Source organism: Notothenia rossii, assembly GCF_949606895.1.
Source record: "Notothenia rossii genome assembly, chromosome: 2".
Taxonomy (NCBI): Eukaryota; Metazoa; Chordata; class Actinopteri; order Perciformes; family Nototheniidae; genus Notothenia; species Notothenia rossii.
The window spans coordinates 43,168,639-43,193,662 of NC_136904.1; the positions used below are offsets into that span (position 1 = coordinate 43,168,639).

Below are 25,024 nucleotides of genomic sequence, written 5' to 3' on the forward strand. Positions count from 1 at the left end.
AGCCTAAATAGGAAGATAAAAGACAAGTGGTCAAATCTTTTCTATATTGGCAGGGCTATGTTCTCAAGAGATCATTGTCATAAACACTAGTTTAAAAAAGCCTGGAAGTATTTTGTTTTTGATTGACAATGGATGGGGGGGGGGGGGGGGGGGCTCTGTCAAGTGCCTTTCTGCAAAACAGCGCAGATGCTATGTGGCTACAGGACTGAACACAACATGTTAGAATCCAACAGGATTTACTAAAAGTCTACCCAGTGGCCCAATTATAAAACCCCGGGGAATTAACCAGAGTTACATGAGGAGTATGACCGACCTGTCGTGGTGGATGATGAGGGCGATTGCTTCAAACAGAACAGCGTTCTTTGCGTTGGAGTGCTGGACCTTCTTGGACTTGGGGGGCTCCTGGGCTTTGTTGAGGATGGTCTCCAGACACTCTGTCAGGCGGCTGCGCAGCGCTGCGTCCTCTGCAACAACAGACAGCGTGTCCTGAACAACTCAAGCCATTAAAAACAGACATTTAGCTGGGACTCAAAGCAAGGTTTTTCACTTCCATATCCAAAATAGTAGGAAAAGCTGATATATTTGAACATATCTCATAGAATGTATTTTTTTCTGAAATGTATTTGCCTACTCTGGTGCCATCTAGTGTCAAAAATCCATTCATGCAACTATTCTATTTTATACAAATTGAAATTATATTCATTTAAAACAAGGGTGTCCAAACATTTGTCTCTGATGGCATTCATACAGAAAAGAAGAAAAAAAAGCCAGACAAGCCTACATGTCATTTGCCTTGATGAAGTCCTTCTTTATAAAGCCTTTATTCGTTTTCTCTTAGGCTAAATCATAAACACAGATAATGTTTGATAGACATTTGGCCTGGAACACTGAAATCTCCAGACACGTTGACCGGCACAATTTTGGGGGAAAATGCTGTGGTTCTTGTTTTAGGCGAAACACGGTGCCTAACTACAACTCTTGAGCAGCAGGAGAATTCTGATGTATCTTTCCACAGAGTAGCAATGAGGAATCTATTGCTTTTATTGACTACATTTACCCTCAATGTTTGATCATCCAATTAAATAGTGTAAAAATATTATTGGAGAAAGAAAGTTGCCCACTTTACCCATGCCCCTTTCACACAAACGCGTTTTCAGGGCCGGCTCGGAGCTAGAGCCTGAAAAGTACCGTTTTTTTCCTCTTCACACTGCAGCGGTGCCGCCTCTTAGCTCCGGAATCCGGTTCGTTTCCAGCTCCAGAAAATTGGCGGTCTAGCAAGATTCCGGAGCTAAGAGGCGGCGCCGTTTACGTCTCTTACGTCGAGGCGGCGGCAGGGGCATGGGCGGGATCAACCTCCTGAAGACCGCAAAGAAGTCTTGAATTTCGCATGTGATGTTTGGAAAGGTCCAAGTAAAGTCGTCCCTTGCAAAGTCGTTCCTTGTAAAGTCGTCCCATGCCTTCCATTTTGTTTCGTAAGAGCATAACCAAAGCGAACAGCGCTTCAATACAAATCGGCCATTGTTGTTGTTGTCGATGTGAGGGATTTCCTCGCGGTTTGGCTTTTAGGAAGCAGGCACGTAAACGGTTACGTCATGACGCAAACGATGAGGCAATGACGCAGTACCACCCCGGCTTTGTGTGGTGTGAACAAAGCAGGAGCAGAAAATTGAAACCGGAGCTGAACCAGAAAAGCTCTAGCACAGAGCTACAACGGGAAAAGCGCTGGTGTGAAAGCCGCACCAGTGATTAAGTTCTACTACTTTTCAGGTGATAGGACTGTATGTTTCTCCACTGGATAATCATTTGTGGTTCAGAAACACATAAGTGTAATAACATACCAGGTGGAGGGTAGCACTGTAGCAGGCGTAGCAGTTTGACAGACAGCCATGGTGCAGCAACAAAGTAATACGTGTAGTCCTGTAGGTCGATGGATGCTGAAGTCACAATCTGGACAAGAAAGAACAAGGTAACACATTGATATAGCTTCATTTTAGATTTGATCTTTGACCTCAGTGAATGAAGTTATCATGTAAAGAGACAGAAACACTGACCCTGCTGAGCCGGGCCACAGCCAGAGAGATGGATGTTCTGAAGTCCTCAGGACTCTTCTGGGCTAGAGTGGTGATGAGGCTGGTAGCTGCTGTTACTACTCCCTACACACACACACACACACACACACACACACACACACACACACACACACACACACACACACACACACACACACACACACACACACACACACACACACACACACACACACACACACACACACACACACACACACACACACACACACACACACACACACACACACACACACACACACACACACACACACACACACACACACACACACACACACACACACACACACACACACACACACACACACACACACACACACACACACACACACACACACACACACACACACACACACACACACACACACGAGGGGTGAGATGGAGAGACAAAACTAATCGCTGTGACATGAAGTTACAGTGCATGCAGAACACATGGTACGTAGATTGTTGCAGTGAATGCAGATTCAAAAAGCTAAGAAACTTGAACCTGTAAAACCATTGAAGAAATGAAACAAAGGGTTTTTTCCCCATTGTATTGAACATGAAACCATGACGCACAGTTATGGGTAAGAACCAAACAGTGAGTTGTGTGTAACATTTCAGTGAACAAATGACACAATCAAGACTCCAAAGACAACAAACACTGCGTCACAAACCAGCCCACGTTAGCGTAGCGTCACGGTCTGGTGCAGAACTCAAGGCATGTAGATTGATGGACGTTCTGCGTTTCCTAAGTTAACAAGCTCGGAAACTTCTTGAAGGTGTTACCAACATGTGTTGAGGAAGGAATACACATGATATCATTTCACAGCAGTAGCCAGATGCTTTTTGAATGCAAATTTGTATACCCCATCCATAAGAGATGCTACTTTATTTTTAAACAATCCAGCCATAAGAGATGCTTTTTGTGTTTCCATTACACGTCTTTGCTGAATACTCAATTCTGAATTCATTTCAAGGGTCTGACTTTTTTCCACTAACAGACTGCTGCTAAGGACACCGACAGGGTGAGCAGGATCGCGACTGAGTGACTTGCTGCACATTATCTCTTAAAAAGGCAATGGCGACCTGTTGCCATTAGGGAAAATATTTGTTTAGGTGTATTTTGTGGCATCAGCAGCGCCACTTATAGGCCCGGCATATGTACTACAGCGTTTCCAGCGGGTCGAGCGGTCTCGTCTGAACGGACACGTTAATTGAGCCGAATGCGTGTGAATGGAAGACTTTTTTGAAAACGCATACGGTGCGTAAACACAAACGTTCCCTTGTAAATGGGGTCTAAATCGGGGTATTAACTGAACCGTGAGATTTGTTTACCGTCACACCCCAGGAGAACACATGACACACTTGTTCAGACTCCTTATGGAACGGAAAGGACTTGGGACAGTCTTACCAGGTGCTGGTCGTTGAGCAGGTGCACCACTCGTGCGGTCCATTCTCCCATGGGCACCAGGTCCGGAGAGGTCCTGTTGAGCCGGAGCAGACAGAGCGCTGCACTCTGCTTCACGCTGTCCATCGTGTCCCTGCAGGCACAAGTCAATCCAATACACCATTATGTCTTATGATTACACGTGTATTTTTCAGTTTATTTATTAAAAGGAACAGGTACAATCATACAGGGTCCCAATTGAGACCATGATCTTCATTCATTTTCATTTCTTTCTTAGAACTAAGCATCCGGTGCAGGACATTCAATTGTATCAGCCCAAGGCGTGCACAGGATGTTGATGTATATATTCTCAGCTGCATCACAGAACTCATCTCTAAGATTTGACCATAATTCAGCTTCCCAAGATTTTTCTTAGCGAGGGTATGAGCGTTCAGTGTCATAAGAAGATTATACATTTCTGAAATGAAACCCTTTTTGTTATGTACAATTTCCAAATCACGAGGTCATTTTGGGGGTGTATGTGGAAAAGACGGAAATTGGGGTTTAACAAAATGTCTTACCTGAAAATATCTAAAAAGGTCTTGCCCAGAGAGGGCGTATTTGTCTTTCAGGCTCACATTTGCATTTTTAAACTGCTTGTGGATCAAATGAATTGAGTTTGAGACTTCACCAGTTGAAATGTCTTCATACAAAATCATTATGATGTACAAACCCTGCCACCAGGATGCTGGGAATTTGAGAGGCAAAAGCTTCAGCCATCTCTCTGCTGCCCACATTAGCGATGCAGTGCAGGGCCAGGTTCATGAAGGTGGGGTTGCGGCTGGCCAGGTCATTCTTGATGCCGTTGTTGATGAGACTGATCAGGTCGCTGTTAGAGTTCACCAGCACTGAGATGAACAGGTACCCCTGGAAAGGCACATGGGAGAATGTTTTAGTGTAATTACAATATATTTGTATACTCCTTAGTCCCACACCTGTACACAAACATATTTCCATGGCAGCTTGGTGTGTGATCATGAGGGCAAACTTACGATTTGTTTCTCTGTGTACTTGTTGGAGCTGAGGAGGTTGACGGCCTCCATGTGTCCAAAGTCGATGTCATGGCCCAGGAGAAAGATGAAGAGGAGCTTGCAGACGTACTTCTTTTTACTGTAGCCGTCTAGAGCCTTGTCTCCTACACACACACACACACACACACACACACACACACACACACACACACACACACACACACACACACACACACACACACACACACACACACACACACACACACACACACACACACACACACACACACACACACACACACACACACACACACACACACACACACACACACACACACACACACACACACACACACACACACACACACACACACACACACACACACACACACACACACACACACACACACACCAAAAGTTGATTAGAATACAAACAAAAGCTGGATTTTATTCATTCAATTTAAAAAGACAAATGACTGGTGGGACTAAAATGATTTATTAGGATATCTAGGGCTAATTCAGGGTTAAAATACTGCACCTATGGATGTTAATGCATCCATAGGTGCAGTATTCTAATCTTCATAAATACTTATTATTACTGAAGTTTTTTTTATTCTTAAATAAACCTTAACTTCAATTGTGAGAATGTGAATATTATTTATGGCTATACCACATTTAACTCCTGAAAAAGCCTAAGTGAGTCTCATGTTTACCCTTAAGGAATCCGTTTTGAAAGCCTACGTTGGTCATCTGTGATATGACATATGGCTTGCACTGAAAATATTTATTCATATTCATAATTGTCTTGACTTTAATTTGTATAAATGTAAACTCAACTACTCTTGTGTGAACTCTTTACTGTCCTATCCTGTGTTTTACTCTTAATGCTGTTGCTGCTCGGTCACTGGATGTCCCTACTGGGATTAATAAAAAGGTGTTAACTGTTAACATTGGACACAAAGGGTGCATCCTGGTCATAGTTATTCACCACAGAGCATCTCTCCCGCTACTTACAGCTCTGTTAGTCTGTCGCAATGGAACAAAAGCAGAGGACAATTTAGGGGCTAATGTTTAGGGAGGTGGCATGATTAAGGGGGGAATGATTGGTAATTCATTAAAAAAAAGGTAAGCATTACGCTGATTTGTATTTTGCTGAAAAATTTATCTTAAATACTTGCATCTATGGCTACAATTTGAATTAGCTCACTACTTGTGATTAAACGTTTGAAAATCATCGTGTTTTTTCAGCCAGTTACTTCCCTCGTTCATAATAATGCCCAGTACACATTTCATCTGAGACTAGATTAGTTGTTGAGGCGGTCAGTCTTTGTAAATAAATCACACACTAGACACTACACACACTGTAAAGCCTTGGCAGATGCATAACAAAGCTCTGATCAAATATTGGGCTACCCCACACAAACATTTGATGAAAAACACTAACGTGGTCAGATTGCTTAGGCCCCGGCCACACGAGGACGAAAACGGTCGTTTGCGTTTCTGTTTAGTGTCATATAGACCGTTCAGCCACACGAAGACGACCGAATATGACAGTAAACAACTGCGGAAACGATAACGGGTCCCAAGGTGGATAGAATGGCATACGCAACGCTCTGGGGGGTCCAACGGCTCCGTGTGTTTGCCCTATACCAGGGGTCGGCAACCCGCGGCCCTCGGGCCGCATGCGGCCCTTTAAGCCCTCTGCTCTGGCTCCCTTGAGCTTAGACAAAAATAAGAAGGATATAAAATAAAAGTATTTGTAGGACTATTTATATTTTGTTGCATGGTTGAAAATGTTTCGTATCTTGTATTTTGAGGTGATACTGACACACATAAATAAAAAACAAAACGGTTTTAATTAGGTCAACTCAACTAAAATATGCGTCACATCCTGCTACGGTCCCACGCGAGCGCCTTTTCTTGGAGGCGCTCGCGCGGGGACCCCCGGCTCGATGAGCGAACTATGGTTAAATCAAAGAAAAGTACCGGAGGAACACAGGATTTAATTCTGCGTGGACAGAGTTATATGCTTTCACAGCAAACGATGCTGGTTTACCGGTATGTTTGATATGTAGAGAGAAGTTGTCAACGGTGCTGCAGCCTTTACGTATCGAGGAACAACAAGGGAGAGGAAGACAGCTGACAATCTTCAGTCTTAATTCAATCGGGTATGTAATTCATTTCAGAAAACACTTTTTGTTATATTCCATGGAATGCTCTTAACGTCCCGATAGCAATGAATATATTAAATGCTTTGACAATAAATACATACAAAAATTAATCTCTGGAAGCCGTAGCGCTGTAAAAAGCACGACCAATCATTTTAGCCGGCCCGGCTAAAATAACTGGATGGCCTACCTGCCTGTCAGCCTTCCATCTGTGCACAAACTTATCTCGTGGCCTCATTGATGATGCGCCTTCGTGTGTGTTGGAGGAGGGACTCTGTAAGAAAGTCTGAAGGAAGAGGCATATTTTTTCCGGTTGTGTATTTTCAAATTCTAGCGCACTCGAGCTGGTTTCTCCATTCTTACCTACCCTACTTTTAACTCTTTTTAGGTTGCAGCTATATGTTTTATTTATTTCAAAGTGGGCCCATTTTAATAATATTTTTTCCCTTCAAATGTGCAGAGGACTCCCCAAGTGCTGTGTTTAATTTATTTTAAAGTAGGCCTGTGTATTATTTTTAATTCTCCTTATCAGAATCAGAATCCCTTTATTAGTCCCACAGAGGGGAAATTTGCAGCGTTACGGCAGGAAAGAGCCACAGACAGCTTAGTGTAGCATATCTGAAATGCGTTAAAAAAAGTATTAAGTTATAATATAATAAACAATAAACAATATGCTAAAAAGTACTAAGTTATAATATAATAAACAATATGCTAAAAATAAAATAAAAAAGTTACATAATTTTCAAAAATACAGATCAAAAACAAATCAAATCTACAAATCAAATCCTGTAGCAGTCCTTATAGGAGTTCTTTGTTTCTTATTAGAGGTTAACAGTTTTATATAATGTAATAAATAGCCTAATAAATGCAAAAAAACTGTAGTTTTTGTCTGATATAACAATAAATGCAACTTTATTAGCTATCAAGCTATGAAATATGTTTTGCGGCTCCAGACAAAAAAATGTTTGGGAAAAAGGAGCAAAATGGCTCTTTTGGTCAAAAAGGTTGCAGACCCCTGCCCTATACGATCATTTTCTGATAATGATGAGGCAATAGCCCCGCCTCTCCCCACCTCTGCTGCTCAGCCCCGCGTCAAAGTAAACTGCACAATGAATTCAGATGATTTATCTTTCTCTCGATATGGACATAAACGCGAGTGAAGTCTAATCTGACAGGACGGAGAAACGCAGCTCTGCTCACCTGCAGCTCCTCCCGCTGTGATGCAGCGGTGAACTGAACAAAACACACACTTCAAGTCAGATCATCACCCTTAGCTATTTTAATTACCTCTCAAACTACCTAAACTAGTTATAAATATGTTTATGTTTACTGTCGGGTCACTCATTTCTGGATCAGCTGCTGCTTGAGACAGACAATGACGCTGTCCGAAGAGAGGGAGGAAAAAGAGAGGCTCCATGTATTATATTATTTTATTATATAGAGTCGTTATTCATTTGTTTTAAAACTCAATAAATAACAAAGAAGACCTTTGACCGGCACTTTTATAGTTTTGTCCGGAAGATTTCAACTTTAACACACGTTGACTGGCGAAAAACTCTGCCCGGTTCCCTCGGCCCCCACCGCGGAGATTAAACAGAAGGGCAACCATGACAACCATGCTTCTTCGCTGCTTTGGTGGAGGAAGTTACAGCGCCACATAAAGGCTCCTGCATATGTACTGCAGCTTCTCCAGTGCTTGGAGCTAAACGGAGCTGTCTGTGTGGACAGACAGTATCCGGTGAACATTGCGTGTGGACGGAAGCTTTTTTGCGATTGCGTTTGCGTTAATCCTATTTGTTTAGCCGTATGCGTCCTCGTGTGGCTGGGGCCTAAGGGCTTGATGGATAGTCAAACAATATCTGAGACCTTCTCCCCTACAACTTTCCAACATTGGATTTGACGTAACCAAAATTGTAACTTGAGAGAGCACATAACATAAACAATCAATGAGATCATTGATCAAGTTGAAAAGTTGGCCTTGTACAGGCTGAAGGGCCCATAGAGAACACATTATCATGAACATAGGCCTGAATGCTGGGCAGATTCATTCTGAAGCAAACTAATTATAGGCAGCATGGAACAGGTGGCAGGAGAAACAACACACAACAGGACACACACATTCACAGAGAGGTGTGTGGACTTTTTACAGCGCAGAAACATAAAACAAACGTGAGGAAAAAAAAAAAAAGCTGGGACACAGTCACAAGATGAGTTAGCAGAGCAGATTAAACAGCAACAGGAAAACATGTGACATGGAAGGAAAAGGATTTGAATCAAGAAACAGAGCAGGTGCTTGTACAATTTGATCTATGTTGTTCACCTACCTTTGAATTTGGAACGGATATTGGCCAGTTCTTTGTTTATCCTCTTGACCTCTGCTTCTTTGCTCTTACCTACAAATAGATCAAGACATTGAGCATTTTACATGTTGCTGTGAATACTCAGACATTTGAATAGATCCTATTCTTGTTTACAATGAGGTTTTTTTCATTTTATGAGCCAAGAGGAAATAAATCCACATTAGGTGTTCCTCATGCACAACGATATGTCCGCCAATACAACATCGTGGCTCTTCTATGAGGTTCTTATAAAGGACGGTGGAGCTCAACTATACAGAGACATATTGGTAATGGCTACAGCTAGAAACCACTTCATTAGGATACTTAGAGTACTGGGTAGCTTCATCTTCTCCAAGAACAGCCTGAATGATTGGTGTCATGGATTTAAATAAGGTGCTGGAAGCATTCTTTGAGATTGTAGTCCATGTTGTTATTCTACAGAGACAATTGTAGATGTTTTTCTATGATCACTATTTCATTACTTATCTCCAAATACATGTATACAATAAAAACCCTCATTACTTCGAGATCCATTTGTGTATATCCTCATTTTGAGAAGAGGGTCGCTGATTATGAGTGTAGGCGTGGGAACCTAGGTAATGTGTTGTTATGGCAACAGGGTCATTAGGAAAGGGTTTACAGAACAGCTCAACAGAAGATATTTTTAGGGAAACTGTTAACAGATACGTTTCAGTGTTGAGGAAACAGATTGAGGTGAGCAGATGCAAACAGTTGTTGTCTTTAATGAGAGTGAGTCTGCCTTCAACAACCTCTGCAGCTCAGATGCCGCATCAGCACTCAGTGATCATAAACACCTGTGGGGATTATAATGTAGCTGCTAGCCATTACACTTACTAACTATCCGGAATCCCATTGCATTGGTTTGGCCCCTAAGTGTACTCTGATACAGCTGTGAACAGTATCATCTGAAACAGTTATCATTGTTACAAGAATCAATCTCATAAATAATTAAAATCATTAAGCCGTGAAATGACAGGGTGATGACTTTATATTATAAGACTAGGTCATAATAACAAGATAATAAATCATGATGGGCTATATAGGATGCAAAAGTCACCTCATAATAATGTATTTTCTTTGGTGACTGAAATCTGTTTCCTCATTTGAGCGCACATCATAAATGCAAGTGAATCCAAAATGCTGAATAAACACTTAAGGAGAAAGGAAATGTTAAGCAAAGCATATGGTAACATTAGTGTACAACTGACAGACATTTCTTCTGAATGTCTCTAGCTGGACGCCTGAAAACACAGTGAACGTTTTTTAAGTATAGTTGGGCGGATTTTTAGCCTATGTTAGGAGAAAGAGATCCTGGCAACATGTGAAATATCCTTGACCACAGATTTTCAGTTCATCATTGAATACGTGCACGTCCTCACAAAGGCTCAACTGTCAGCTGTGACGTTAAAGCAGAAACAAAAAACAGATAGATATATATAGTGTGTTGGAAAGGATTCGCTTGGTTTCTGGCAGAAAACTATAAAACACACCAACTTAAAATGCAAAAGGCTAATAAAATGGGCAGTTTGGCATTATCTCCATTTAACCGTCGGTCCACGCCCTTCGACGTGACGTTAGCAAGTGGAAGCTAGCGGCTAGCTTTAATTAGCAAGTGTGGGCTAGCCAGCAAAGTGGTCGAGTAAAGTCGTCTAAGGTCGCCGAAGTTACAAAAAGTATGAGTAAGGGGCATGGGAAACATGTTCTGAAAACCATCAGTCATATAGCTAATCCTCGTTACACCAGCTAGCTTGTTACATGCCTATCCAACAACTGTGTATGTGTGTGTGATAAACAAACTTACAGTTCCTGATGTCAGAGATGAACACGGCCAGGCCACGCATCCCATCACCTTTTGAGACTGCAGGCATGTTGTATACTCCCTTTTAACGTTACGTTTAATCTTCTGAATTAAAAAACGCCTAACAATATAGAGTAACTTTGTTTTAAAGTGTGCTAAGCAGCTAGCAACCGCAGCAGTACCGGACAGGGAGCCCCGATATATGACGGAGATCGACAGGAACCAGAGCGGCTGCGTCCGGTTTCATACAGACCTCTAGAGTCCTACACCTACAAGCCAACCTACATCCAAAAAGAAGGGCTGCGTTCCATACATGTGGAGTAAACAACATGGCGAATGAGACATTTTTATCACATACAAATATATATGTGCACGACTTGGGGGAAAGTAGATTTAAAAAATAAATGTATTTTTCGTACTTTATTTTAGTTGTGCTGGCTATCTTTACAAGACGATTTCGGAAAAGTTGTCTTCCCAAAAGCTTGTACAATCCAGCCTATATTGCAGACAGTTTTTGGTCATTTGTGTCCTTTTCCTAATTCTTAGCCCCCCCCTACCATTCTTAGTGAAATGAGAGTCTCGGAATATACATGTGTATATATTTTATACACATGATTATTTTATTCTTCACAGCAGTCTCTTGGCTTCTTTTTGAGTTTAACACAAAGAGTAGCATTCAATCAGTTTTTTAGAAAAGTGATTTGCTGCTACATATATCATCCATGTAAATTATTTTACTATGTTTCAGTAGGCTACAGCATAATAAAATAAACTAACAAAAAAAACACATGTGTTTCGGAATGACCCTGCACAGAGACTATACAACAGTGGGATACATTGGATACCTGAAACAATCAGTTCTGCACAAAGGTCTGTGTTCTCTAATTGTATGAACAGAAAGCAGGTGGATTACACTAGGATTGATTTTCATCAAGCTTCTCAAATCTGGTTCAGATCCGGTTGTAAATGTGTTTAAATATGCCAGGTCTCATATGGAGCCTCCTAGAGGTACTAGGCTACTGTTTAAGACACAATTAAAGAACCAGCTGGAGACTTCCTGTCTCTTGATATAATTAAAATTACTCATCATAGATGGATAACAGCATGGGTGAAGTGAACATGTGCCCTGGGCCCTGGACTGAAGGGGGTCCTTCTCCTCTTAAATGGATCAGCAGGATCAGTCATCTTACAATAAACTCAAATGAACTAAAAACTGACTACACAATCAGAATACACAGACAACTCAAAATATTTGACAATAGCGTGGTAACGACCTGTCAATCAAAAGATAGCTGCTCTAAAGCACAACCTGCTTTATCAGCTTTTAGACTCTAAAAGGGATTATAGTTTACAAGATAAACATCATACAGTATTGCAAAAATGTTTAAACCAGAAATTAAGACCTCAAACTTTTAGGGAACATTTTCAATGAGGAAAAAAACAAGTAAGAAGGATGAGGAGTTTCTCATAGACTTTCATAACATTTTCTTTAAGCTGGATTCGCCTTCACCTCAAATGAAAGATATTAGGGATGAATAGTAAAAGTAAGATCAATGTATACACCGTAACCAATACTGGAGCATTTGTTACGTCAGTTATCCGTGAGACATGCAAGTAAAGACTGCTCCATCGGTCGACATTGGCCCTACAGCTGGTTAACTGCAGAGCCATACAGATATTGAATTAAATCATCAGTATATTTACATTGTTCGTTGCAACCAATAATTCTCGTTTCCTGGAAAAATCCTCTATAATTTGTTACAATGGAGTAAATACAATTGAATTTCGTCTTTATTGTAATTTTTGCCAAATAAGCACATACAGAAGATAAAAAAACAAAACAATCATGGATATAATATATATTGACTTTTCACTTGAATATTTAAACACAATATGACTACTCAACCATTACATTTGTGTGGTTTTATCCCATCTGTCCTCTCTTAGCCTAATAAACCCACATTCATCGTGTGAGAGCAAATCACTAAGCCACATCCTCAGTCTTTGTTATGTTCCCAGGAGGAGGCCAGATAATACTTAAAATAGTTATAGTTTTAAGAACATGGCTTTACTTCTTTCTTGAACGTTGGGAGTCAATGTCATATTTGATATAAATCAATTATTTAGAAATCACATACACATACTTCAGCTATATATAAAGCAAGTAGATGCACAGATGTAAAACAATGCAGTATATTAGCATGTGTGACGCAAATAAAGTTGATGAATGCAGCCACAAATCCTAAGCTACTCCATGAGGATGTCTGACTCACTCATTTACAGTAGGGGAAACCTTATAAATGTTACTCCTAACCGCTACTGATGGCCAGAACTAGTAAAGATGATGGTTGCTCATAACAGTAAAAACCTTAACCCTCCATGCTTTCTAGGTATATTGGTGAATAACCAACTAAAGCTGTTGGAAATAACTACCTTGGCAACAGTATGTAAAGACAATTGATTGAGGGAAACACTCACAAGATCTTTCCATAGCATGGATTGATGAGCAGAACAACTAAATGTACAGTTTGTATAAGGAACAAGCCAGCAATACAACGTCAACAGCATTTTCGAAACCACCACAGTGAAACAGTGCAACTTGAGAAAACTCTTAAAAGTTGGCATGTGAAAACAAAAATTGACAGTGCAATTACAAATGTATCGAATTGATTTCGAAGCTTGGTTTGGTGACTGAACCTTTCGGCCTAGTTAATTCAGACCAAAACAATGATATCTAAATGGAAACGCGCCATAAGATCTTTACTTCTTCTATTCCTCTTTCTGGCTGGTTTTATGTTTGAATGGCATTGCTGTTGCTCTTTTTTATTAGACTTTTAGTTTGTGCTTTCTTTCCTTGGAAGCTTGTTGAACTTTTGAAAAGGAAAAGTGCTTTGTAAGCCTTTATCCTTCCTATAATTCTTACCAATAATTTAAGAACAAAAAAACGTAATTGCCACGTTTGAAGCAGTCATTGTGGTGCATTTCCCCGAAGTGTGTTAATCGTGTCCAGTACTAATCTCTCTTCTGCTGGAATAAATGGCTGCTCCCTCTCCATGCCCCCCACCCACTGCGGCTTCATAAACACTCAGCATTTTGCTCTGTGCAACAGTACAGCTGGCCACTCATTCTGAGCTGAACTACTACTGCACTGTTCTGCTGCCAAGAGAAGGCTGTGTTTCCTTCGAAGAACTAACTGTCATCTACTTCAAACTTAGCTGTTGCTTGTGCAGAACAACTTTATTGAGAAACAACTGCATTTCTACTGCTGATCTAGAAACAGGCATGTATGTCAACAAGTCTGAAGAACAGGTGCCATTCAGAGGAGGGTCTTTGGACTCTGTAAACCCTGCTAATGAGGAGAAGCAGCACAACAATGAAGTAAGTCCATATGGTAATATAAAAAGCCTTAACAAAAGAATAATGTTTGTTTTCTCAGGAGTTGTTTTAACCCTCTGATTTAACCTATTCCATGCACAATACAGGTACAGGATTACCAGTTTTCAATACTATTTGAAACATAGCTTATTGTTTCTTGTAATATCTTTTAATCAAAAATATTTCAGCACCCAGAATTTTAGGAAAAACATAAATGTTTTTATTTTAATATGTCCTCATATGACTTTAACTGTATTGCCATGCAGAGAAAACAAAATGTTTTTACAAATCTAAATGAAACTTCCAGATATGGGTACAAATTCACCAAGCAACGAAAGAACAAAGTATTTGTTCTTTTTCTACTAATCGACACACATCAACCTTTTTTTTTACCTTTTACAATGTATGGTTTTTTGCAGCGATTTTGACTTTAAAAGCCAATAATACAATTAAAAATGTATTTATTAGGACTGCCATTATAAAAATAGAATCACATAAATCATTACAGCTAGCAATTAAGATTGTTGCTAACAATAAAAAAAGTACGACAAGTCAAAACAAACAGTTTTAATATCCACTGTACTTTCTATCAGTGCATGCACTCGGAAAAAAATTGGTTGGTAGCCGTTGTGATACTTGCATCCAGGTCTTTGGCAGTGTGAGCACCAGCTGCAGACATTCAAGCATTCGACCTCTTCCTTTTCACTTGTGAGACTTCATCAAGTTGTTGGGCAATAGCTGGGTTGTGAAACTTCTTCCCACCCCTGATCAGTGTCTTCAATGTGCTTGTGGCGATGTGGTGTGTCTTCTAGGTGCCTCCTCGTTTGTGACGTTAGCAAGCTCTTTGCCAAGGTACTTTAATGTGCATGTGTTATACCCGCAATGCAATCTCCAGGGTGTGGCGTGCAGTTAAGGTGTTGTAAGCATGTAATGTGGTAACATCCAGCATGTTGTGCCAGAGCACCATGGGCCATTTATTTCTTATGCATGTGTAGGCGCACGTCATCTGATTAATTGTGTCTACTTTTTGTTCTGTTGTAGGACCGTTCCAAATCTTGCTTTCCCTTCACCCTATTATCCACCATTTTGCTTCATGCATTAGGCTCAGGAAGGAAAAAGACGTTTCAGTTGATTGAACTGAGCATAGCTACAGTATTGTTGAATCAAATGTAAGAGCAGTTGAAACCCCTGGATTTAAATTGTTTCATTATGGCCGTTAGTGTTTCCCACAGAATTTGATTCTATTTGTGGGGGCACCGCATATTAATCACCTATCTGTCTGATTCCAACAGTAAGAGAACTTTCACTCCCGTCCACCTCTCTCAATGCTATAGAGGCAACCTTGCATCACTGATCCAGCAGACTTGTATTTCATATTTTTGCTGGTTTGCCTAGATGATATTATAAAAGCTGCTTCTAAATGGCACAAGCTGCTTATCGACTGTGACACAGTCACCTGGGCCGACCTTTGCTCCGCAGTATGTCATGAAACAGTCACCTACCTGAATGCTGCCATGTAGTGTGAGTGCTGCTGTGCACTGCAGGCTAATCCTGACTCAGTGTAATCTCTTTAAACAGATTTTTTGTGTGATTGCAGAATCTGCGAAGTGTCTAGTTCCTGATTAAACCATTTAAAGCACCCGCTTTCTCTCAAACTCATGCACTTAGACATTGACGTCAGTTAAATTCCTAGGGTTTATACGGATTAGGGCCTTGGTGTGTCCAGGACCACATTCTACCATGATGACAGAAATTAAAATAGGTTAAAATCAAATCTGAAACGCGTTGATGTCACGGCTGGTCAAACCTTTCACAAGCAGACATTGCACATTCATTTGTCGAATAGACATCAATTTGTCATATACTATGTGAAGTGTCATGTAGTGAGTTAGCCAGCTAACAAGCTAACAACAAATGGGGAAAGAAACTTTAACAATGTAAGATGACAATATGTCTTTGTGCAAACTAAGAGTTTAAAGTGCAAAAAACATTTATGAAAAAACATTAATTCAAACTCTTTAATTAGCATGCTAATCAAGCTACATCCCACATGGTCACAGTAAGCTAGCTAGCGAAAAAAATGATAATATTTTAACAAGTTATAAATGGTGCACTTTGACTGAAGCTATGATCCGCATGTTAACAGAAATAGAAATAGAAAATATGAAATATATTCGCTCCAGTAATATAATTAAACGTTACCTGATGTGTTTTGGCTCAGACAGGGCAGTAGTGTGGGACGCGCATGTGATGCAAAGTGCATGCAGAGAGAATTTCAACATGTAATTCAAGAGAGCGCTGTTGAACGCTCTGTGTGAATACAATGTAAATGAGCATGCGTTAAACCAAAACATGCCATAAGAACTAGTTTTATTTTTATGTTTACACTAAAAGTTTTCGATCCATTTTTATTTACAGTCTCACTATTTCTGTTGCTCACTGATGTTTACAATATCCATTTTTCAAGGCCAGTACATTTGGAGAGCATCAAGACAATAGGACCGTCTCCACTGGAAGGCCCACCAGCTCCAAGAGAGATGTTTCAACCATAATATTTTCATTGAAAAATGAAGTCGGTGGTCTCATCAAAGCACTTAGGCTTTTTCAGGTGAGTGTTTTATTAACTCTTATGTTTTAACAAAGTGTTAACTGTTATCTTTTTCGGTTGAAATTCTCTTATCTCATTTAATTTGATCAATGTTTTCAAACCTTTAACACTTGTTAAGTTAATCTTTTATGTTATGTTTGTGCAGGAAAAACACGTCAACCTTGTTCACATTGAGTCCCGCAAGTCCAAACGTAGAAATTCCGACTTTGAGATCTTTGTGGATTGTGACACTGACAATGAACAGCTCAAGGAGCTGACTCAGCTGCTAAGGGAGCATACTGATATAGTTGAGATAACTCCATCAGAGAACTTCACTATACCTGAGGATGGTAAGCCATAGATGACTTTTGACTGTACTAAAAAAACCTTACAACAAACATTATCACTGTATATGGTTAAAATGCAGGGGCTGTTTTGTTAATATCGACACAGAAAATCAGAACCTAACATATTTCTATATTTCTATATTGTGTTTCAGATATGGCTGTCCCCTGGTTCCCACAGAAGATCTCTGAATTGGATCTATCAGCAAACAGGGTTTTGATGTATGGCTCTGAGTTAGATGCTGACCATCCGGTATGTAGGGCAGTCACAGAGGTGCTTCTTTACTAATAGAATAAGACAGTTATGAAGATGGATACTGATATTGTGAGTGTGTTTTTGCAGGGATTTAAAGACAACATGTACCGTAAAAGAAGAACATATTTTGCTGATTTGGCCATGAGCTACAAACTGTAAGTTTCATTGTTTGTTTGACTGTCATGCAAACACTTTCATTTTGCATTGATGAATAAAACGAATGAAGGTGACCAGTTTCAACATTTAGGGATAAACCCTTTCAGGGAACACCAACCCCAAAACATAACGAGTACATTTCTAGTCCTAAACCTGGAAATGGCGTTTAAGCACTTAAGGGCTCTCTCGTCTTAAAGTAATCATTTTTTAAATGAAGTCATGAGCATCATATAGTACTATTATAAAGGTGGTGTTAATATTTGAAGATTATGCTGCTGAATAAATTAAGTATCATAAACATTTGTTAGCCAAAGGTCATGTTTTAGACTGTCTGAGAAACCCTTGCAATGCTAACTTCTGGGACAGCCCACCAAAAGATGTCATCCCTGCAAGACATAAAATAAATAGAGCAACGAAGGGCTAAATCAAATGAATAGTTTTGAGAAAAATAACTTTTGAAAAATAGAAAGCAAGTAGGAAAATAAAGCATAAAGGCAAACTCAAAAGAATTTGGGTGAACAAGCAAATACGTCAGGAAAGGTTGTAGTTTTGTATAAGTTTTGAATTAAACAAAACTTTGTTTGTCCCTTGATTACTAATTCAGTGTGTCAGACTACATTAAGCTAGATGGAATTAAAATGTGAAGAATGTTTGACGTAAAAGCATTTCAAAACAAAAAGCAACTCATGTCATTTAATTACTTGTTAACCAATTTAATGCATCTTAAGAATCTTGCCCTGGCTACAACCCTTAGTGTAAACTACATTAGAAGGACAAAGATATTTGAGTTACTTTCTAATATGGGATTCTATTCAAAAATTAGTTTTGTCAATTACAAATATAAAATGTAAAAAATTGAAAGGAAAAACGTGGTGGTGGTACAGCTTTCTCAATGACCTACTGCAATGACAGAAAATTGGATCAGTTATATAGTTACGAGTTAAACCAAAGTAATACTTGTTGAGATCCAATAATACAGTATCACAAAATAACACAATATTTATTGATTCATTACATTGTTACACCAATATTCTATACTATTGTATTGACGTCACAAAGCTGACTCTTTCTGTATGTCAGTGGCGATCCTATTCTTCGTGTAGACTTCACTTCAGAGGAGGTGCGTACCTGGGGGGTGGTGTACAGGGAGCTCAACAAGCTGTACCCCGGCCATGCCTGCAAGGAGTACCTGAAGAACCTGCCCCTGCTGACCAAATACTGCAACTACAGCGAGGACAACATCCCACAGCTGGAGGACGTCTCACACTTCCTCAAAGGTAACGTTTCAACCCGCTTTGATCATTCTGCGGGTCTCAGCAAACAACACGATACAAACAGAGTGTTTAAGCCACAACATTTTTCAGTATTCACTATCAGTATTTTCTGCCAAATTTCCCTACGAAAGGTCTAAATTGACTTACAATACTGAGTTATGATGTCTAGAATCAAGTATGGGAGTGCTTCTAATCTCTACAATAACGGTAAATGGACTGTTGGTTGTGGTCAAAGATTCATTTGTATATGTATTTAAACAACAATGGGCCTAAAAAAAAATTGGGCCTCATGCAAGAACATTTCTTTATTCTTTCCTGAAGCTCTTTTACTTTTTGAGTGCTCATTGTGTTCTGTGTCTATACCACCTGTACGTGAGCAGGTGCACTTTCATGGTAAGTAACCTTAGTATAATCAGGGCTTCGGATATACGGTGGCCGACAGGGGCAAACGCGTTAGAACGGCCCAAAACACTTCCATTAGGAGAAACACGCGACAGTTTAAAAAACTATGCAAATATAAAAGCACACATGTGCACATGCAAATGAAGAAAGATCTTCACCAACTTGATAACATGCGCAGCATTTAGAAAACATTCACCAACTTCATGAAACATGCGCAGTGTTTATTAAAACTAAATGCTGCAAACACCAACATCTGCAATAAGATCGGGAGGAATCGGACAATCACATAGTTAAAAAAACAGCTAACATGGTTTCTGAAGACTTACAAGATACTATCTGACATGCAGTCTGGGTTCCGTGCAGGTCATGGGTGTGAGACGGCGACTCTCAAAGTCCTAAATGATATCATCAATGTCCTTGACTCCAGACAATACTGTGCTGCCATTTTCATCGATCTTACCAAAGCCTTCGACACTGTAGATCACCAACTGTTTCTGGGAAAGCTTAGATGCATTGGTGTCTCTAACCAATCGATAGCCTGGTTTGAAAACTACCTGTCCATGCGCACCCAGTGTGTAAAATCAGAAAATCTGATGATACAGCCCTTATCCATCTCTAAGGGAGTACCACAAGGCTCTATTCTAGCACCCATCCTATTCTCAATATATATAAATGACATGGAGAAATCAGTGGGCAACTCCTCTATCCACCTATATGATTCTGTACACTGCTGGCCCTTCCCCAGATACTGTCCTAAAAACTCTTCAGGATAGTTTTCAGAGAATCCAGTCACATCTCTCTGCCCTTGGCCTGGTCCTGAACACCACTAAAACCAAGATCATGTGGTTTGGCCGCAGTGGTGCCTCCCAAACTGGCACTATTGTGACCGCCGATGGCCGGGACCTCGAAATAGTTAAATCTTATAAATACCTGGGATTTTGGATTGACAGTAATCTGTCATTCTCAGAACATCTCTCCAAAATTCAGACCAAGGTTAAAGCTAGACTCAGCTTTCTATATAGGAATCGCTCCTCATTCACTTCATCTGCTAAACTCTCTCTGGTCCAGATGACTATCCTTCCTCTGTTCGACTACGGCGATACCATCTACCGCTCGGCGTGTAAAGGAGCTCTCGATCATTTAGACGTTCTGTATCACTCCGCCATCAGCTTCGCCACCAATGCCCCCTACAGGACACACCACTGTGACCTGTACTCTCTGGCTAACTGGCCCTCTCTTGAGACCAGGCGCAACATCCACTGGCTGATGTTTGTTTACAAAACACTCCTAGGCCTCACCCCCTTCTACCTCACACAATTACTGCAACTCCGCCCACCCCCGACGCACAACACCCGGTCAGCTACAAGCATCCTGCTAAAGATCCCCAAAGCCCATACATCCTTTGGCCGCTCCGCCTTTCAATTTGCAGCAGCAGATAGCTGGAATGTCATTCAAAAAACGTTGAAAATGAAAATCTTTGTCTCCCCCCTCACCTTCAATGTCACTATTATTGACACCCTGGTACACACATGTAGCTTTGCCTGATGCTGATTTCAATGACTGATTGAACCACAGCAATATTGTTTTAGAGTTTTTATATGTTTAACTGCTATGCCTGTCATCTTTGCTCTATGTGTCTGTGTTGTCTCCTGGGTTCTGTAGTGCCCGGAGTCTGTCTTTTTTTTTTTTTTCCTCCCAAACCCCATCCCCTCAGGAAGCTTTTGCCTCCTGTCAGGTCATCATTGTAAATAAGAATTTGTTCTTAATTGATTTTCCTGGATAAATAAAGGTTCTACTACTACTACTACTACTACTAAAATAAGCTGATAACACTTACATTTTAGGTAAGTTTCCAGTGAAAGTCACTTGGACTTACTGCTTCATTTTGTAGCCATCTGATATATGGGCCAAGACTCCCTTTTAATGTAATTTTTACTTGTCTGATTATCAATTGAAGAAAGTAAAATGGAAAGTAAAATGGAGCTAAAACAGTTCTTATTTTTGGTTTCATTCATTTATTTTACTCAAAAGTCAATATGCTAAATTGCTGTCAGACGATGGGGAATTTATCCCAATGCTTTCACACAGACTGTTTACCTGCATTCACTTGAATAAACTTTATAGGGATTATTTAAGATTAATTCTGTTTGCGGTTCTTGTATAAAGCCCATTGTTCCTGATAATCCAGGTAATTCACAGACTTGGCTTTTTCATGTTTTCAATGGAAAGTACCTCTACCAAAGAAACATACAGGCAGTCTGTGTGTGTGTGTGTGTGTGTGTGTGTGTGTGTGTGTGTGTGTGTGTGTGTGTGTGTGTGTGTGTGTGTGTGTGTGTGTGTGTGTGTGTGTGTGTGTGTGTGTGTGTGTGTGTGTGTGTGTGTGTGTGTGTGTGTGTGTGTGTGTGTGTGTGTGTGTGTGTGTGTGTGTGTGTGTGTGTGTGTGCAGAGCGCTCAGGCTTCATCATTCGGCCAGTAGCAGGGTACCTCTCCCCCAGAGACTTTCTGGCGGGCCTGGCCTTCAGAGTGTTCCACTGCACTCAGTATGTCCGTCACAGCTCCGACCCTTTGTACACTCCTGAGCCGTGAGTACAAATGTGCAGACGCACAAGACTTTCACTTTGTACTACTGTTGCAATGATCACGAGTTGTAAACACCTACCCACATTTGCCTTCTCAAATGTGTGTTTGATGCAGAGACACGTGCCATGAACTGCTGGGTCATGTTCCTCTGCTGGCTGAGCCCAGCTTCGCCCAGTTCTCTCAGGAGATTGGTTTAGCTTCGCTGGGAGCTTCAGATGATGCTGTTCAGAAACTGGCCACAGTGAGAACACACACAGGCACGCAAATGCACACACATGCAAACACACACCACCGAAAGAAACCAAAGAGGAGACTAAAGCCAAAGAAGTATACAGTATACTGTCCACTTATATATACTACTACACATTGACACTTTTATTTGAGTGAAATGCCCCCATTTTATTGAAACCAGCTCTCAGTTTCACATTATGAGTGTGTTTGTCTCCTCGGTTTGATTTAAGCACAAAATCTCTTATAAAATGGATTGTTGTTGAGCAGCTTACTGATAATTGCCAATGGCTTGCCATTGTTCAATATCGCATTAATGTTTGTTCAAAGTTCCCTAAAGTTTGAATTTACAAATGTTTTCAACGACATCTATTACTTACATTCTAATACTGTGGATGAATAGGATAATGTCCAAATGACAACCTATTTTGTTCTAGTGTTATTTCTTCACAGTGGAGTTTGGTCTCTGTAAGCAGGAGGGCAGGCTCAGGGCCTATGGAGCTGGACTCCTCTCCTCCATCAGTGAACTCCAGGTAACACATGATATCCTTTGTCTAGCTTCATACAATACACAATCATCTACTGCACTTTATGCTCATACTCTGAACTAACTGTGGCTCTGCTTAGGCTTTCTTTCATAATCTTTATAAAATTAAATTACTTGAGATTTCGTGCCAGAAAACACTTTCTTTGCACATTACAGTTCCTGGTTTATAACAAAACCATATATTTTTAATACAGCAACAGTATTTTTATTTATTTTTGTAATGATCTCAATTTATATGAATGAACCAATACTGACCTTATCAGTCAGTCCTGTAGCATTAGCCCATACACAGCAATGAGTGTTGGGGGGGAAATTGTAACTAGCTTTTACTAGCACTTCGGAGAATTTTGAGTGGGGTACTTCACATTTGAATGTTTCGGTCAGCCAAAACCATGTTACATGACCGATCAGGTTTGGAGCGGCATTCTCTCAATATGTAAATGTGTCTACAATATGTCTCTTTCTTCCATCAGCATGCTTTGTCTGGCAAGGCCCATATCCTTCAGTTTGACCCTGTGGTGACCTGTAACCAGGAGTGCAAAATAACTACGTTCCAAGACGTTTACTTTGTTTCTGAGAGTTTTGAGGACGCCAAGAACAAAATGAGGTCAGTAGAATTCCGCCCAACATTTTAAATAATCCCAGTTGCAATGGGCAACCTATCTTGCATAAATTAATTACCTAGCACTGTAACATGTTTCATAGAGTTGAATTAGTCTGCTTTAAATTGCTTATGCTAAGCTAGGCTAATTACCTCCTGGCTCTAGCTCTATACTTTGCACACAGACATGAGATTAGTATCAATTGTCAATTGTCACATTTGGAAATAGAGTAAATAAGTGAATTTGCCCAAATGTCAAACTATTTATTTAACAACAGCATTTCCTCTATCTGTAACCTACCTAAACATTTTGTTAGCATACCAAAACATTAGCTTAGCTTTAACAATTCCTTTTGTTGTGTATTCCCCAAGGAGATAACTCACAGTATTGTTGTTTATGTTGCATTTCTAAATGTAACTTCTTATTAAGTCCTTCCTTTGCCCTTTTCGGAACTTGTACTGTATTTAGAATTCTGAATTTCACTTTTCAAATGTTTTTAATTGGCCGCACACAACAATATGGTTGTTGAATGTTTTTGTATTTCGACGCTGTTAAAGTGATGTGAAACATTTATCTGGGTTACTAATAGAGAAACATTGCTGTGTCTGCAGGGAATTTGCTAAGACCATTTGGCGTCCATTCACAGTACGCTACGACCCCTACACCCAGAGTGTGGACGTCCTGAAGGACACCAACAGCATCAACAGCATGGTGAAAGACATCCGACATGAGCTGGACATTGTAGAAGACGCCCTAAACCGACTCCACAAACATCTGAAGGACTGAGGAGGGGTCAGAAAACACTATATGGAGTTTAATCAAGTTATAATTAAACAGTACTTGTTGCCTCATGATTGGCCAGACATATAAATGTTGTGTAAAGCTGCAGACTGTTAAAAAAAACTAACAGGAAAGTGAGGGATATGTACACGACCATCCAGCCCTAAGAAGAGGTTTAATCAAACAAGTAAAAAGACCCGTGCTGTATTTCCCCCAAAAAATCAGTTAAATAAGCATGTTAATCCCGACTGATGCTGCTGGCGTCTTTACACAGGTATGCATCACAACAATATGCTTAAATCTATATATTTGGCAGCATTTACATTTTATATTGCCAGGTCACTTCCATACATTTGTCCTTGTTTTCGTCTTTCATGTGTTTTTCAGTTCATGATCGTGAGTTGATATATTTTGGTTTTCAAAATGCTATCCATAAAAGATGACTATGTCAACTTCCTATATAAAGTCTTATGTGTGTCATGCATTTATTGTATTGGGCCTGAGGCTAGTTAAAGTCGAGTAGACTTACCTGAACACCAAACAAAAGCTTAGAACTTGGCTGTTCAATTTAAAATGTAATAAATGCAACAAGTAATGTGAGAATACATAATTCTATGATTGATTTCACTTATCATAACACAATAGTGGAGGGATAATGTCTTGCCTTAAGGGGTACCTTATAGCTGTAGTAATTTATTTTAAGTTGTATATGTTGAAAAGGAATCTAACTTCGATACAACCAATGTTAATATCTAGGTCGTCTCCGATACCGAGCTCCGATGCTGATAAGGCTCCGGAAAACGGCCGTCCTACCTTCAGGAGTAAACCCCCCAGAATATAAACGCAAGATCATCGTATCTGTTTAGAGGGGCAGCTAACAGCGTGGCCTCTAACACCAGCTGCCCGTCGTATCACTTATTTCAGGTACTAAAGCGTCGGATGTCCGACCGCCAGGATGGCAAAACGGAGAGTGTAGTGCAGTAGGTGTTGGTGGGATGGTAAGACCCCAGAACAGTATCTAAATTGCCCTTGGAGGAGAAACGTACAAAGTACAAACCAGTTTTATTAGGTATTTTAACA

The 25,024-nt window shown here is 40.2% G+C and overlaps 2 protein-coding genes across 6 annotated transcripts in view; one reads left to right on the plus strand and one right to left on the minus strand.

Annotated features, from left to right (window-relative positions):
• Positions 1–11,063, minus strand: part of LOC307028142 (AP-2 complex subunit alpha-2-like) — a 36,424-nt gene extending 25,361 nt beyond the window's left edge. For both annotated transcript variants that reach the window (XM_079662947.1, XM_079662946.1), the window contains exons 1-8: positions 10,817–11,063; positions 8,980–9,048; positions 4,509–4,651; positions 4,190–4,383; positions 3,481–3,610; positions 2,052–2,153; positions 1,839–1,947; positions 314–464 (exon numbers count right to left, since the gene is read on the minus strand). In XM_079662947.1, coding sequence (XP_079519073.1) covers positions 314–464; positions 1,839–1,947; positions 2,052–2,153; positions 3,481–3,610; positions 4,190–4,383; positions 4,509–4,651; positions 8,980–9,048; positions 10,817–10,883 — 965 coding nt within the window. In that variant the 5' untranslated portion in view covers positions 10,884–11,063. The remainder of the gene's footprint in view (positions 1–313; positions 465–1,838; positions 1,948–2,051; positions 2,154–3,480; positions 3,611–4,189; positions 4,384–4,508; positions 4,652–8,979; positions 9,049–10,816) is intronic.
• A 2,261-nt stretch (positions 11,064–13,324) lies between these two features.
• LOC307029097 (tryptophan 5-hydroxylase 1-like) lies at positions 13,325–24,606 on the plus strand. Of its 4 annotated transcripts, XM_079664707.1 has the most exons (12): positions 14,107–14,191; positions 15,001–15,040; positions 16,656–16,796; positions 16,942–17,125; positions 17,275–17,372; positions 17,463–17,530; positions 18,612–18,808; positions 21,654–21,789; positions 21,902–22,028; positions 22,453–22,548; positions 23,036–23,169; positions 23,776–24,606. In XM_079664707.1, exons 1-12 carry the CDS (start codon positions 14,166–14,168, stop codon positions 23,948–23,950), a joined length of 1,422 nt encoding a protein of 473 aa, XP_079520833.1. In that variant the 5' UTR covers positions 14,107–14,165; the 3' UTR covers positions 23,951–24,606. The 4 variants fall into 4 exon arrangements, with proteins under 4 accessions (XP_079520832.1, XP_079520834.1, XP_079520833.1 ...); XM_079664706.1 differs by lacking the exon at positions 15,001–15,040 and having other exon boundaries at positions 13,325–14,191; XM_079664708.1 differs by lacking the exon at positions 15,001–15,040 and having other exon boundaries at positions 13,325–14,191; positions 23,811–24,606.
• Positions 24,607–25,024: the final 418 nt, after the last annotated feature.